Source organism: Bufo bufo, chromosome 3, assembly GCF_905171765.1.
Source record: "Bufo bufo chromosome 3, aBufBuf1.1, whole genome shotgun sequence".
Classification (NCBI taxonomy): Eukaryota; Metazoa; Chordata; class Amphibia; order Anura; family Bufonidae; genus Bufo; species Bufo bufo.
The window spans coordinates 375,227,446-375,245,223 of record NC_053391.1 but is presented as its reverse complement, the minus strand read 5'-3'; the positions used below and the strand labels follow the sequence as shown (position 1 = coordinate 375,245,223).

At 43.2% G+C, this 17,778-nt stretch overlaps 1 protein-coding gene across 4 annotated transcripts in view; it reads left to right on the top strand.

The window, feature by feature from the left end:
• Nucleotides 1-17,778, top strand: part of TBX4 (T-box transcription factor 4) — a 200,714-nt gene that overhangs the window by 158,913 nt on the left and 24,023 nt on the right. For all 4 annotated transcript variants that reach the window (XM_040424679.1, XM_040424680.1, XM_040424681.1 and 1 more), the window contains exon 6: nucleotides 16,844-16,996. In XM_040424679.1, the coding sequence (XP_040280613.1) occupies nucleotides 16,844-16,996 (153 nt within the window). The remainder of the gene's footprint in view (nucleotides 1-16,843; nucleotides 16,997-17,778) is intronic.

Below are 17,778 nucleotides of genomic sequence, written 5' to 3'. Positions count from 1 at the left end.
AAATAAAGGAATAAATATTGTAGCCTGAAACTTAGTGTAACTTTTTTTTCTAACAAGGTAACCAATATTTTTTCACATGTAAAAGGTGTTATTACCCTTTAAAAGTGCATCCTTGTCAGTTTTCTAAAATTAGCAAGAGGTAATGATTTATCACTATAAATGGCACCTAAATAGAGAAAAGTGATGTATTACTATATAGTTAAGCTGACTTGTTGTCCAAATCCATGAAAAACCCTGTAGAAATTATAATAAAAGTCAGCCCACAGCAATTCTGCATGTGAGATGCATAAATGTATGGCAGCTGGTTCTCCCACTGCTGGAACCCTCACAAACACTAGAATGGGGGTCTCAAGCCTCACTGCAGGATCACAATGAAGAGTGAAGTGTGGGAGTTCCAGCAATGAGGTCACCAGTGGCCATATACTTATCAGCCCCAGTTACAAAGGAAAAGAGTAGTGTAAAAAATATGTAAAATAAAAAAGTTCTCAAATAATCTTCTTGACTTTTGAGAAACAGACCAACCATAAAATAAAAAAGTAAAAATAAATAATATTTAAAATATACATAAAATAACCTCATCTCAAAAAGACTGCCTCTACCTTTAATTGTTAGCAAGATGACCCAATTAGCCTAAAATACAAATTCAATATATAAAAATTTAAAGGTATACTATGACAAGTAAACTAGTAAAATGCTTTTTTGATGCGCCTCACAGCACTGTTAAAGTGTACTATGGTGGAACGATGGTGACCGACAACGGGAAGTACATAGTGTCGGCACTGCGTCAAGGAGGGCTGAGCCATGCACCCTGCACGTGTTCATTCTGGTTGTCAAACGTTTCCTGAAGTCTTCCACCCATCTGCAAGAAATCCTAAAAATGGCCAGGAAACTTTGCATGCACTTCAGTCACTCGTACACCACCAAGCACACCCTCCTTGAGTTACAGCGGCAGAACGGCGTCCCCCAACATAGGCTGATATGCGACGTTTCCAGCCGTTGGAATTCAACCTTCAATATGTTGGACCGTAGTGACAGCCGAATTGTCACCATTCGCCAGAGGGATGACTACTGGCTCTCCAGCATGTTAGACCCTTGCTACCGGTCCTAAATGGGGGCCTTTTTTTACACACGCTGAGAGGGAATACAAACTGAAATACTATAGAGACATCCTGCTTATCTGCGCCATCATCCATGCTCTCGCAGGTCTGACCGAGATGGCCTTCTGCGCTCACGTTCCACTGCCATGGCTGCTGGAAGGGGGGGGGGGGGCAAGAGCAGTACCAGCTTCATCAGTAGCAGCCTGAGTGTAGATTCAATGATGAGCAGCTTTCTTCACCCACATAGTGAATAAACTACTCAACAGCATCTAGACATAGAGCAGGGCCTGATCCAGCAGGTGGTGGCATACTTGGAGTGCACCCTACCAGCCATCATTGAAGATCCACTGGACTACTGGGCAGCCAAACTGGATTTGTGGCCGCAACTGGCCGAGTTTGGCCTGGAAAAGCTGTCCTGCCCGGCCAGTAGTGTGGCATCAGTGGGGGCCATAGTTACCCCAAGGGGAACTCGCCTGTCCACCCAAAATGTGGAGAGACTGACCTTTGACAGGATGAATCAGGCGTGGATCAGCCAGGATTTCCTCCCACCAATGCCTGATGCATCAGATTAGATCATCGATGCTGCCTCACCCAAACCTTGACAAAAGAGACCGGTTTCTTCTGGCTACCTGCCTCAGCTTCTATTCTGATGCTGCCATCCGCCTGATGCCACACATCTGATGCAAAGTGCTCCTTCTTACACCCACCACTGTCAGCGGGTAGTGTTAGTGCCATCCACCTGCCCACTCTGTCACCGGGTCACTCTGTGGTCTCCTGATGCTGCTGCTACCCCCATACTATGTCACCTTCCACTCTGTGGCCTCCTCATGCTGCTGCTGACACCTCCACACTCTGTCATTGTGCCACTCTGTGGTCTCCTGATGCTGCTGCTACCTCCACACTATGTCACCTTGCTACTCTGTAGCCTCCTCATGCTGCTGCCACCTCCACACTATGTCACCTTGCCACTCTGTGGTCTCCTAATGCTGATGCTACCTCAACACTATGTAACCCTGCCACTCTGTGGCCTCCTTATGCTGCTGCTGCCACCTCCACACTCTGTCATTGTTCCACTCTGTGGTCTCCTGATGCTGCTGCTACCTCCACACTATGTAACCTTGCCATTCTGTGGTCTCCTGATGCTGCTGCCAACTCCACACGATGTCACCTTGCCACTCTGTGGTCTCCTGATGCTGCTGCTGCTACCTCCACACTATGTCACCTTGCCACTCTCTGGTCTCCTGATGCTGCTGCCACCTCCATACTGTCACCTTGCCACTCTGTGGTCTCCTGATGCTGCTGCTACTTCCACACTATATTCATTGGGCCACTCTGTGTACTTATTATGCTGTTACTACCCCCCCCCCCCCCCCCTACTTCATGACTGGGCCACTAGTTTGCTTTTTTGGCCTGGTTGACATCATCATTTATTTGACCTTTCTTCTGAAGTCAGAAGGAAGGAAAAATGAGACACACAATGGATCCTGTCTGTGTAGCAGCTGTAAGGCCTATATGGTCCCATCAAAATTGGCTTATAATTTCGTAGTCAAAAGCAGGAGTGGGTATAAAACACAGAGTACATGCAAATATTCCATTCACATATCATCTCTGTTTTGGATCCACTCCAGAATTTTTGTTGGCATTAGCAATACTGATGGATTACTGACCAAATGCTGACCAAGTTAAGGCGGATGCTCAACAGACAGGATTTGTTTTTTTGGGGGCTGTTGTGACGGATCAGAGGAAGGGCAAAATAATCAGTAACGTCAACACAAACTTACTGCTGACACCCTCTCCACTCTGTCATGGGGGCTCTACTTGTATAAGCGTTTAATAGAACAGGTTCTGTAGACATCTATGTGGTATCAGCTGACAACATTATAGTAGGATCTTGGGCCTCTGCACGGTTCTTTATACCTGACGCTAACATTGACCTGTAAGGTTGAGTTCACACTTGAGTTTTTGGTCAGTTTTGGCCCAGTAACTACAATAGCAGATTCCAAATTGTCAATCCTTCTTTGAGCGCTGCAGGTTACGAGTGTGGTGGGTCCTGTTCACACTGAATTTAACTTCACAAGATAGAAACCGCGCTGCTCCTCCACATGTGCCACTCCGACCACTTCAGCAAATGTAGACTTTCAGTAATGCACCAAACACTGTTTTAGTGCTCCACACTTCACTGTTACAGTACTCGTCTCTCCTATAGTTGTTAGAACGAAAGGAGCAAAGATCAGTGTAGCACCGCAGTAGATGTTTTGTATCAGCTTTTATTATACTCACAAGGATAAAATTAACATAGGCGCATCAAATATTTAGACCAGTTTCCCGTCTGTCACTCGACCCGGGTTTCACCTTCACTTCATCAGGGGTTCCCCTGACGAAACGAAGGTGAAACCCGGGTTGGGTGACAGACGGGAAACTGGTCTAAATATTTGATGTGCCTATGTTCATTTTATCCTTGGCCCCGTAACTGCCCAAAGAAGTGAAGTGTGCAGTGATTAAAAGAGCGACGCCTGTCATCTGGTGTCATACTGACTCAAGGTATTGTTTAAATACCAACTATGCATGTAGCTGCAAGGCACAGAGTTCTTCACATTATGCAGGCTCTCTGCAGCCAGGAAATAGCTGTTTTTAACGCAATTCACCACAAATTAATTCTGATGGAATCAAATCTTTTCGGAAAATTTGGCGAACCGACCGAATCGAATTTTATAGAAATTCGCTCATCTCTAGTTATAATGCCATGTCGCATAGCGGATCTCATCAAATATGCTCTCCTAAACCTGGCACGGTTTCTGTGACTCAGTCTCACCATTTCCATGCAGTATAACTAGTATACTCAGTGGAGGCCTCTGCCTCCCATCTTATGTAATCAGAGATGCAGTCTTAAACTTAGTGCTGTCTCTGGGCAATCTGCCGCACTCCAACTACAACTCCCAGCATGCATACTTCCTCTGCTCTTCTCAGAACTCTCATAGAAATAAATGAAACATGCTGGGAATTGTATTTTCACAACAGCTGGAGTGCCACAGGTTGCCCACCCCTAGTATAGGATATCCCTTTGCCATGTTTGGTCTCCTTCACTTAACTACTATTGGGAGCCAACTTTGTATCATTATATCTTTAGGAAGACATTTGACGTTTTATAATGAGGACTTTTACTCTCCTATTTTCTGGTACTATTAGGAATTGCTTGCCCTGTGCATTTATTTACCTGCACTTGGGTGGCTCTATTTAGCCTGGCATGTGCACGTTGATATCAGTGCCATAAGGGTGACCTGCCTGGCATCTGCAAGTTGTGTGGCTAGGTGGATATTTTCTCAACAAGGCAGTCCAGTCTTATTTGGATAAGCCTCAAATATTTGTGTGGCATTATATCTATTTAATGTCTGACATCCATACCCGGAATGTGCAAAGAAGGCATTTTTATGTAAGCTTTTTATGTTTTTAACTATTCCTGTATCTACCTTATATGTTTAAGTGGAAAGTAATGTTGGATAGTATTGTTCCTCCCCTTTACAGACTCTAAAGGACCCAAGGAGGACTATTGTGATCATACCTTTACCATAGTGATTTTATGTGAATCATTGGTTGATATATTATTTATCTGCAAGATTAATTGTCTAATATACCTAAGCAACAATTAGCACTGTGTGCATATTAACATTGATGCATCTATGCTTTGTAGTTAAAAATGGATGTTCAAATAAATGTAATCTGGGGGGCGTGGCTTCGGCATGGCGGCGTGAAGACGCATGTAAAGAGAGCTCCGTGACTTGCATCAGAGAATCAAGTGAGACCACCTTCTTACTCACCTCTGACAGGCCATGACTAAGGGGAGAAGGTCGAAGAACTATTCCGCAGTCCCTCCGGAGCACTCCATAGGCCGGTTCCTCCGTTCTACCCAGCAAGGAGACCCAGACTCGCCCATAATGGCCGCCGCTTCCTCATCATTGCGGCCTGCGGCACAGCCGTTTCTTCCGGCGCCAACTCCTGAGGTCCTGCTTTCCAGCGGGCAACACCCGGGTGAGCTGTTTCCATCTCGCTCAGCCCCGACCTCCTTGAGCGAAACCCCCGCCCGACCGGGCTCCCCGCTATGCCACGCAGCTCCCTGTCAGCCGGAGCTTCCAGATACCGCCTCCCAGGTGAGATCGGGGCCTAATGAAGACAGAGGCCTGCAAGCCCGCACCTACATGCCTTCTCCGGTGGCTAGCCCTGCACGGGGTATAACCGAGGGGACACCGCCGATCCTGCAGGTCCCTGCTCTTACTCACCCACGGCCTGCCTTGGACACTCACTCTCTCAGCCAAGACATGCCTGCCATTTTCTCCTCGCTGTCACAGCATCCTGAAGAATCACAGGGGCTCCCCCCACCCCCATCTACCATTGATCGCACACTGTCAGAGTTATGGGAAATGGTGAGGGCATTGCCCACAAAGTCTGATTTAGAGGCACAAGTGGCTCGCATAGAAACTAAACAAGCCCAGGCTCTCCAAGTGGTTCGTGATGAGGTCCACCAGCTAGACGCCCGTCTGTCATCACTAGAACACCGCTACGTGGCCACTACGTCCACGATACACTCTCATTCCACGACCCTGTCTGTGCATACCTCTCAACTGCAGGACTTTTCTCTACATCTCGATGATGTGGAAAATAGAGGCCGTCGGAATAACCTAAAGCTCCGTAACATCCCGGAGTCTGTCCCCAGCGATCAGCTACATTCCGTTGTGGTGGACATATTCAACTTGGTCCTTGATAATCCACTTTCAAACAAGATTGAGCTAGACAGAGTCCACAGGACCGCTGGTCCTAGAAATCGTGATCTGGAGAGACCACGTGACGTCATCTGCCGGGTACATTTTTACACGGTGAAAGAGCGAATTCTACGCAAAGCCTGGGAGAAAAAGGAACTCTTCTTTGAGGACACTCCGATTACTATCTTACCAGATGTGTCCCGCCTAACCCTTTCTATGCGAAGAATGGTTAGGCCTCTGTTAGAGGCTATCAAAGAAGCTGGTGCATCTTATCGCTGGGGGCATCCGTTCCACCTCATCGTCCGTTACTCTACCGGCCAGTCAATGCTGGTCCGCTCTCCTGCCGACCTCCCGGATCTATTCAAGTTTCTGGATATCCATCCATTTGCCGTTCCGGATTGGACATTGCCTCCACTCCTGCAAGGGCCACCACAAAGACCAGATTTCTCTCGAAGATCAACATCTCCGTCATCAAGACGTGCATCTCCTGGCCGTTCCAGCTTCTCCCGTGGTTGTTCTTCCAGACCGCACTACCAGCCTACAAGACGTCAGCCGCAATCTCCCCATTGATTCACCATTTACGTCTCGGACGGGACGATTCTTCATCTGCATTCCTGAAAGGGACTTTGCTGTGAAACTCTCCATGTCTCTTCAACCTCAGGGGATGTTATTGGTCTTATGACTTTGTTCTTATTCTATCCTCTGTGTTATTTTGTTATTTCTGGTGCTACCTCCATTTTATCTGTCCTACAGGTATAAACCTATATATCTATCCTTACCTCTCTCCGCTGTCAATGTTGATGTTCATTCTAGGAAGGGGTCTCCCAGAAGTAAATTTGCTCTATTCCCTTTTTCAGGTCACTAGGAGCTCTTTCTGAGATTTGATTTCACTCCCTCTCGTAGTCGCTTGCCGTTCTACCTCCCCTACTAGGGCACTGTGAGTCCTTTACGGGTTACTCACAGTTATTTCTGCTTTTGCAGTATTTTTCCTGCTCATAGCTAGGATCCCTCCCCCTCTCCATTTTCCTCTCTTTTCCACCTTCTCCTACCCTACTCCCGTTTTCCTCCTTCCCCTACTGACAGCACACTTCTCTCTCATAAAGGGGTTCTATACGCACTTGTTTTTTATCTTCTACTGTTCAATATGTCTGACATTTTGTTGGTCTCCCTTAATGTACAGGGTTTGAATTTGCCTGAAAAGAGATCTTCTCTCCTGCATCTCCTCTGGAAAAAAAGAGCTCATGTGGCGTTTATCCAAGAAACACATTTCCGCTCTTCCTCCACTCCAAAGCTCTCCGATAGACGTTTTCCACATGTCTACCACAGTTCTGATCCGGATTCCAAGACAAAAGGTGTATCAATCCTTATCTCCAACGCAATCGCCTGGGATCTGATTGAGTCTCGCACTGATGGAGCAGGCAGGTACCTGTTTATCAAAGGAAAATTGGTGGGTACATTAGTCACTTTGGCATCTATTTATGCCCCTAATACAGGACAGATTAGTTTCCTATCTAAGACCCTTAGAACCTTGGAGGACTTAACCGAGGGCCTCCTGATTCTGGGGGGGCGACTTTAACATTGTTCTAGACCCTCGTCTGGACTCCTCCAAGGGTCAGGTTTCTTATCCCCACTCAACCATTTCCAAGCTTAAAGAACTCCTTTTCTCTCAGCAACTTGTGGACACTTGGCGTGTCTTAAACCCGACATCCCGAGATTACACGTTCTTCTCACACCCACACAACTCCTACTCCAGGTTGGATCTTTTCCTCCTGAACCATGCTAGACTAGACCTTCTTATAAAGGCGGAGATTGATCCAATAACTTTCTCTGACCACACCCTAATCTCCATATCACTCTCTTTCCAGACCCACCAAAACAGCGCCTGGCATTGGCAACTAAATGAATCAATCCTACATGACCTGCAAGTCTCTTCTGAAATCAGGAAGGACCTGACTGAATATTTTATGACTAACGTGACTCCAGAGAGTGACCCCCTTAATATTTGGGAAGCCCACAAATGCTTTATCCGAGGCTCCTTTATAAAACTAGGGTCCCGGTTAAAAAAAGAGAGATCCCTTTTATCGCGCATCCACGTGTTAGATCAGCAACACAAACAGACCCTAGACTCGCAGCTGGGAGCAGAGCTTACCCAGCTCCGTGATCAGGTTCGTTTACTTTGCCTCTCAAAAGCAAAGGCAACCTTAACCAAATGCCGTAGACACTACTATGAACATGGGAATAAACCAGGCAGAACTCTGGCTCGGGCTTTACGGAAAACTAGGCTAAGCTCTTATGTTCCACATGTATCTACCATCTCCGGTTCTAAGGCCTCCCTCCCACGGGATATAACAGAGGCGTTCAGATCCTACTATCACACACTATATAACTTAGGAGACTCCCATCTGTCCAATGCCCATGAATCAATGCCCTCAATGAGGTCCTATCTCGAGTCTGCTGGCCTCCCATCTCTCCCCCCTGAGGTGGTCCCATTATTGGAGTCACCCATATCGTTATCTGAGTTACAGGCTGCTATTAAAGATTCTCAAACAGGGAAGGCCCCTGGTCCAGATGGACTCACGCTACCCTACTATAAACAATTTGGGGACATTTTATTTACCCATTTTTTAGCCGCCTTTAACTCATTTGATGCATCCCGTACTTTACCCAATGATACTCTTAGAGCACACATTACGGTCATCCCCAAGGAAGGGAAAGACCTTTCACAATGCCAAAGTTATCGTCCCATCTCACTGATTAACGTGGACCTTAAATTATTCTCCAAAATACTGGCTACTCGCCTCCTCCCTCATCTCCAAAAATTAATCCATTTAGACCAAACTGGGTTCTTACCCCTGAGAGAAGCTCGGGATAATACGACAAGGGCAATAAATATGATATACCAAGCTGTATCCTCTAAGATCCCGACATTACTCCTATCAACCGATGCCGAAAAGGCATTTGACAGGGTCAATTGGAAATTCATGTTTGAGACCTTGCGTTATATAGGACTGGGGGAGAAGATGATGTCTAGGATTACCAATCTTTACTCAAATCCCACTGCGGTAGTCAAAGTGAATGGCCAATTTTACTCTCCCCTATCCATCCGCAATGGAACGAGACAGGGTTGTCCCTTATCCCCCCTCATATTTGTGCTATGTCTGGAACCGCTTTTGTGTCACATAAGGGGGAACCCAGATATCACCGGATTACAGATACAGGGGACACCACACAAAGTCGCAGCCTACGCTGATGACCTCCTGTTTTTCCTTACCAACCCAAGGGTTACCCTACCTAACTTGCTTAGGGAACTTAAAGTATACGCCCATCTCTCAAACTACAAAATTAATTATCAGAAATCTGAAGCCTTAAACGTTACTCTCCCGTCTACCATAGTCACATCCATTTCAGAGAACTTCCCCTTTAAATGGGCTCGCTCGTCTTTAAGATACCTTGGTATATTCCTGACCTCTACCCTCTCGGACCTGTATCAGGCAAATTACCCGCCTCTTCTCCGGGCCATAAAAACAGACTTAGACAGGTGGCATAAGAGCACGTTCTCATGGTTTGGGAGGATTTCGATTTTTAAAATGAATGTATTACCAAAAATCCTTTTCTTCTTTCAGGCCCTTCCGGTCCATATTCCTAGGCTCTTTTTTCACAACCTTTTAAAAATGTTGACTCACTTTATTTGGGCTGGCAAACCGTCCAGAATAGCTAGGTCGACACTCTTTCGCCCTAAATTAGAAGGGGGTCTAGGGCTTCCAGACTTCCTGTCCTACCACAGAGCATCATATCTCCTTAGAATTGTGGACTGGTGCCGTCACAAAGCCTATAAGCAATGGATCTCGGTTGAACAGTCCTTTCTGCCTACTCCTTTACCGGCTACTCCGTGGTTGGCTGATCACATACCGTTGGAGGCTCGATTACATCCGACCATAGGCCCTTCCCTAAAAGTCTTCTCTACTATTCAAAATCTCCCCAATATCTCACCATCTCCCTCTCCTATGTTCCCTCTCCTTGGTAATCCACAATTCCCCCCTGGGATGGAATATGGACCTTTCCGTGTTCTGGTAAATAGCAATAAATTCAGGGCCCATCATCTGATCGCCTCGAATTTATGGCTTACCCCCCAACAAATCTCAGAAATGGATATTTCCCCTAAAATTAATTCCTGGCAATCACTCCAACTTAAGCACTACATGGACACTCTTCCTCCAGCACAATCTTTCGTCCGTGATAAGACGGATTTGGAGTTTCTTTGCGATCAACCAGGGGTGTCAAGGCATACCATTTCTCGAATATATAACTTACTACTCAATCCTCCCAACCAATCTCCTCCCAACTATATCCCTCAGTGGGAAGCAGACCTAGATATCGCACTCTCACCAGAACAAAGATTAAGATTGTTCACGTGCATTCACAAAACATCTATTGCTAGTAATGTCCAAGAAGCTGGATTCAAACTTATGTCCCGTTGGTATAGGGTCCCTACTAGACTTAATTCCATTTTTCCTCAAGTTTCTCCTTTGTGCTGGCGTTGTGGCTCCGAGAGAGGCACTATCCTACATACATTCTGGAGCTGTCCACATCTGTCGGAATTCTGGGATTCGGTGTGGTTGATTTCATCTAAATTCACATCATATACCCTTCCTAAGACGCCTGCCTTCTTCCTGCTCCATCAGTGCGAGATTCCCCTCTCCACTTATAAAAAATCTGTGGTGAGACATCTGGTGAACGCCGCAAGAGCTTGTATCCCGTGCCTTTGGAGGCAACCGTCTGTTCCCTCTGTAGCCATGTGGATCAACAAAATCCAAGAGACCATGAGAATGGAAGACCTCACCTCGTCAATAAGACATACTGAGAAGATTTTTACTAAAACCTGGAGTCATTGGTTGGAATTCTATGACTCTGCTGAATGTAGGTCTCTTTTATCCCAGTCATGAGAGCGAGGTTTGTTGTCTATCCTTCCCTTCCCTCCCCTCTTCCCCTTTTTTCTAAATGTATCCCTCCCCCCTCTTTCTATCCTTTCCTTTATACGTCTGCTTACGCTCCAGTTCCTTTTTTTTTTTTTTTTTCCCAAAACTATTCCACATATGTCTATGTGATATCTCATTGGATATTGTGTTTACTTGACTTAACAAATTGCCACTGCGAGACTATTCGCTTTATTTTGTGTAACCTGTTCGACAACTGTTTTATGTCTTGTCTTGAATTGAAAAATTGAAAAATTCTAAATAAAGAATTTATAAAAAAAATAAATAAATGTAATCTTTGTTTTTGTTCCTGTATTTGCCTCCTCCCAAACCAATTGCATTGGGGAAACGCATTGGCAGCTTCTGGAGATGCCGGAGTCTGTTCAGCCTCTCCATAAGGGACATGTGTGGCTCTGTAGGTGTGTTTTTCGTATGTATTTTTGTATGTATACATTTTGAGGTGTAGGTTGGTGGGTGTTTTCCAATAAATATTATAACTATTATATACATTATTGTTTCAGGAGTACAATTTATGTACATAACCGTTTGTGCATTGTGTATGGCTGGATAAGTAATATGTGTGAGCCATGTCATTGTTTTGAAGAACATTATTATGCAAAAAATATTTTCTTCTCTGTTGAGTAGTTTTCTTAGCATACTGGAAATTAAGTTATTACAGTACATGGTGCCATCCGTTGGAATTATAGTGCCTTTGTTGCTGAGAACTAGCACTTGAATTTGTCTCCACAAAATGGCTGCTGGAGTTTTAGACTTGCCAATGGAACTGTTCTCAGCTTCCTCCCTCCTCTCCACTATCCTAGAATAAAACAGTGCCTAGGATATCACATTGTAGTGGAGGGAAGAACGTTTCTTGAACTTGCCAAGAGCAAGACTTAGGCCTCTTTCACACGGGCGTTGCGGGAAAATGTGCGGGTCCGCGCGAGTGCAAAACATTGTAATGCGTTTTGCACTCGTGTGAGAAAAATCGTGCATGTTTGGTACCCAAACCTGAACTTCTTCACAGAAGTTCGGGCTTGGGATCAGTGTTATGTAGATTGTACCGTGGTGATGGACCATGTGATTGGAGCATGTGATCTGACGTCACCACAGGTCCTTTAGCCCACAGCTCATCATTAAAGAAGCAAAGAAGAGACCGGCAACTATGCGATCAAGAGGAGAAGGTGAGTTAATTATTATTATTTTTTTAACCCTCAATTGATCACCTACTAAGCATTCTGTTTTCAGAATGCTATTATTTTCCCTTATAACCATGTTATAAGGGAAAATAATAACATCTACACAACACCTAACCCAAACCTGAACTTCTGTGAAGAAGTTCGGGTCTTGGTACCACAGTCAGTTTTTTATCACGCACGTGCAAAACACATTGCACCCACCCGATAAAAACTGAACATCGGAACGCAATCGCATTTAAAACCGACTGCAATTGCGTTCCTACTCGCGCGGGTTTGCCGCAATACACCGGGACGCATCCGGACCTAATCTGGACACGCTCGTGTGAACCCAGCCTTAGACTCCAGCTGCCCTCCAGAATCAGGGGACAAGATCTTTGCAACAGAGGCACAATAATTCTGGCATGATGACTATACATTTCCAATGTATAGCCATATTTGAGTTTAGAACTGGATGGTCACTTTAATCATTTACTTGCCAACTTATAATAAACCTCATTACAACAGTTTATTTGCTTTGTGGTGTTATTAGACTACAAATACTCTATTGGTGCATTCTTTGAGGTTGACTTACATTACTGATGGACACTTTAAGGTAAAGCCCTGTAAGGTGGAGGTGAGAATTTTATATCCTGACCACAGACGAAGTCATATTAAAGTTCTCAAATTTTTGTCATGGTGTGAATGTGCTATGCTATTGGATGAGAATAAACTACTAAAAATAACAGTACTACTATTGAATAGGGAAAACTTTTTTTGGCTGTTACTCCTAAGGCCAGATGGTCATCAGCTTCTGCCTTGTCTGAGACACAGATCCTTGTGACATTTAATACTTATACAGTTCATATAAATATAGCATATAAGCCAATAGTTCTACCATCATTCAGGAAAACAAAAACTAAGTTGGATGCAGGTCACTAGATTCCATCTTCTTTAGCATTCAGTTGACTATTGATTTCATGCATGGTGATTCTCATACTGTATTAGGTCAAGGTTGGCCATTTAGATCTTATACTACAGTAGCTGCTTTGTTATGAGAGGCAGAATTTTATAATTATCTCATTAGCATGCAAAAACATTTACATAGAAATATTCTGAATTATTTGTTAGAGGGGTTGTCCGGATTCAGAGGTGAACCTGGATATAACCTCATCTTCTCTCATTTAGCATGTATGAGTGGAGCATCAGAGCATTTCTTGCTCCAATGCTCTCCCTTGCCTTGTGCTGCATCACACAGGGCAAGGGCATTTTCTTTATTACTGGTGACTTCCTGGGCTTTACATGAGTATGCTAGGCAGAGACTTTTTAGCAGTGAGCCCGGTGACATCGTCGACACAAATGATAAGTCTTATCGCACTTACCTAGGCTGTTTTAGAACCTAGATCAGTGCTATAGACCACTCATTTGTGCCAGTGACATCACCAGGATCACTGTGGAAGCTTCCACCTAGAATAGTGAGGATGTAAGCAAAACAGACCTTGCCCTGAGCAATTCAGCACAGGGCAAGGGGAAGCATCGGATTGAATATGAGGTTATGTCCAGGTTAAGCTCTGAACCCGGACAAACCCTTTAACTTTTCTTTGGCCATTCAGTAAAAAATCCATTTTTATTCCCCTCCCCAAATTATTTATTTTAAAATTATTATAATTTAGAATGTATATTCAAATTCTACAATAGTACTTAAAAGGCATAAAATAATTAAAAACAAAAAATCCACAAAAAATATCAATGAGAAATTCAGAAGTGCTTGTAATTTTACTGCAATAATATCAAAATAAGGTACTTAATAAAGTACTTGCTCTACTGTATATGAATGGCAGCAATCTAAAAGTCACAAAATGAAACAGGCATGTGATTCTCCTCATATGCCACATGCATCTACTGTATCTTGTATGGACCTATTCTTCTAAGGACTTTTTTTTACACTTTTATTTTTAGTTTTTTATGGTGTTCACCTGAGGGGTTAGGTCATGTGATATTTTTATAGAGCTGGTTGTTACGGACGTGGAGATACCAAATATATATATATTTTTTTATGTATTTCGCTTTAGCACAATAATAGCAGTTTTGAAACAAAAAAATTATGTTTTAGTGTCTCCATGTTCTGAGAGCTATAGTCTTTTTTCTTTTTAGGGCGATCATCTTAGGTAGGAGCTCATTTTTTGTGGGATGAGGCGACGGTTTTATTGATACCATTTTGTGGGACATATGCCTTTTTGATCGCTTGGTGTTGCACTTTTTGTGATTTTAGGTGACAAAAATGGCTTTTTTTTACACCGTTTTTATTTTTATTTTTTTATGGTGTTTATCGGACAGGGTGGATCATGTGATATATTTATACAGCCAGTCATTACGGACGCGGAGATGCCTAATATGTGTGTGTTTTTTTTGTTTTTCAGTTTGTTATTATAAAATAAGGGGAAAGGGGCTTTTTTTTCTTTATTAATTTTATTACTTTATTAATTTTATTAAAAACACTTTTTAAACTTTTTTTTCTTTACTTTATTTCTGATGTTCACTTTTGGGGGTCTGCTCCCCTCTGCATTGCATTACAATACATCTGTGTTGTAATGCATTGCCTGTTCGTGTACTACAGTAAGTAGTACACAAACAGGTTGATCTCCTCGGCACCCGTAGAAAGCAGGTCCCAATGCCGTGCAGGGCATTGGGCAGCCTCTGCACAGCATCGGGCTGCCTTCTCACACATCTAGTCCCCGCCACAGCAGCGCGGGGACTCGATGCGCTCACTCACCCAACACAAACCCCTTCTATGTCGCGATCAGTGCGGACCGCAGCATAGAAGGGGTTAATTCACCAGCATCGGCTTTTACAGCGATGCCGGCGGATACAGCAGGGGCCTGGCTACCAGGGACTGCCGGGCCCCTGCAGTGATCACGCGCGCACCACTCCGGTGCACGCCCGATCACAATGACGTACTATTATGTCAAATTGCGGGAACGCAGTGGTTTCCATGACGTAGGGTTAAATCTATGTTTGTTTAGCCACCTAATAGTTTTGCCCAAGCTCTGCTGCAGATTTGAGCAAAGGACTTAACAATTCAGCCAGAGAAGGGCTCAGGCAGCAGGGAGAGGAGGGAAGAGGGGCTGCTATAGCTTCTCATATCTTGGGATTGCTAGCAGCTAGAGATATGGACATTTCAAGCTTTCAAACAAGTCCAGAATCACTACTATCTCTACTATTTCATGAGATATACAGTAGCTGTTTGAAATCAAATGGGGGGTGAAAGCAATGAAACCTGCTATTACTTTCATTTTCATCTTCATTCACTGTCATCCTGATTTCTAATAGTTATATCTTTCAATATAGTGGAGATAGTGGAATGAAGGCTTGGAATGCCAGCTTTCAAACAAGACAGCGCTAGGGTCCTGGGTTCGAATCCGACCAAGGACAACATCTACATAGAGTTTGTATGTTCTCCCTGTGTTTGCGTGGGTTTCCTCCAGGTACTCCGATTTCTTCCCACACTCCAAAAGACATACTGATAGAGAACTTAGATTGAGCCCCATTGGGGACAGTGTAAAGCTAATGTCTGTAAAGTGCTGCGGAATATAGTAGCACTATATAAAATGTGTAAAATAAATAAATAAGACCATATTCATATCTCTAACTGCTACCAATCCCGTATACGGTCCGCAAAACGGAAATAAAAAACGGTAGTGTGAAAGAGGCCTTAGGCGGAGGCTTCTGCCTAGCAGTGTTGTCAGTGACGTCACTGGCACTAATGAGCGGGCTTTAACACTGCCCTAGCCTGTTTTACAGGGCAAGGGAGAGCATCGGAGCATGAAATGTCTGGGTGAGGAAGGGGACATGTCCAGGTTCAGGACTGATGGTAGCTCAAGGGGATTGTTATTTCTGCTGCAGCTCAGGGGATGTGTCCATAATGCTACAGCTTTCTCCCTATCACAGCTCAGGAGGCAGTTCAAGGATGAAACTGAACATGTGTTGCCATCTCAGTCAGCCAAAGAAATAATGGGGGAAAAAACAATAGCAGGTGGCTCTATACAGATACATTTTATTGAATAACTAATTTTGAATTACATGCAATTACAAAAGTATTCAGATCCAGGTGCTGGTTTGAAATCTGCAGAATATTTTTTGTTGGACAACCCCTTTAAGTTAAATATTTTTTTCAGACATTTATTGCTATTATTCTCCAAGACTTGCTATGCATTACACATTCTTTTAGCCTTAATATTTTTATTACACCAGCATTAAAACTGACTATAGATGTAAATTGTTTGTTATTCTGATTCCACAGATAGTGACATTTATGTTTAGCCATTTATTATGTGATCTGACAGCATTCTTTCTTTTGAAAACTATCAGAAAAATTGCTATGTCTTTCTCTATGTACAGCACCCTTAATCTAATCTGGAAATATAAATTTATTCTGGAATGTAAGGGCTTGATGAGGCTAATGGGAAAAGCATGGCTTTACTTTGTTGATCCAGTTATATAAAATCTTTTTGCTAATTGAGACTTCAGGAGAAATTATTTTCTTGCATGTATCTTCAAATAAAATGTCCTTCATACAACAGGATCTACAGTAAAAAACAAGTTGTTACAACATTCTAGAACTTGTTGGAATTTTTTAATATTTCATATGTCCAAAACTTGGTCTCTCAGGCGTATAGTATACTACATATACAGTACTTCAATAATGATGTTCTATGTACTTCAATGATGTTCTTTATTCTTCATGTGTATAATATTGCGCTTCCTTCTGATGAAGATGGTTTATAGATAAAACATACTCACATGATGTACATGTATATATTTGCCATTTATTTGCTTTTTTATTTCAGATTATTTTAAATTCCATGCATAAATACCAGCCAAGGCTACATATAGTCAAAGCAGATGAAAACAATGCATTTGGATCCAAGAACACAGCTTTCTGTACTCATGTATTTTCAGAGACATCCTTTATATCAGTGACCTCTTATCAAAATCACAAGGTGAGTAAGAGTACACAGCTAAACTACCTGTACCCTAGAGAATTTAGACTGCTGTTGCCTATACAACTTATCATTGAGGGTTGGCCTGTGATGGTTGTCGTTCTGTGCAACAGGGGTTTGGAGTAGTGTTGAGCGCGAATATTCTAATATCAAAATTTTTAAGCAAATATCGGCACTTTGCTAATTTCGCGAATATTTCGAATATAGTGCTATATATTCGTTATTTCGAATATTAGTTTTTTTTTTTTATTGTTACCCTAGCTTTGTCCAAAAGCAGTACTTTTAAGAGAGGATTCCTTGCTCCCTGCCCACTCAAGTCAGTGCCCATTGCCGCCTCTATCTACTTCATAGATGGAGCATCTCCATCACCATGGGAGCACCTCCATGTTATAATGTACTGTCGGATGTGAGAATCAAGTTGCAATAGCAATGCGAATAATATAATTTGAATAAATCGCATAACGATTTTAACTTGTACCTGGTTTACAATGGTTGGCTTTTTTGAATTAGCGAAGATGGAGAATATTTCGTTTTGACTAATAAATATATTCGTCATCCTCGCTAATTTAAAGTAATTTAGTAAACCAGGTCTAAGTTGAAATCGCAATGTGATTAATTCAAGTTATATTAATCGTATTGCGATTTTAACTTGTAGCTGCTGCTGGGTCTCTAATAGAATGGGTCAGCTTGCTAGAATTAACGAAGGTAACGAATATGGAATCTAGCAGTGCTAATTTGTAATTGCAATGCGATAATGTTTGCTATTATTATTAACCGCATTG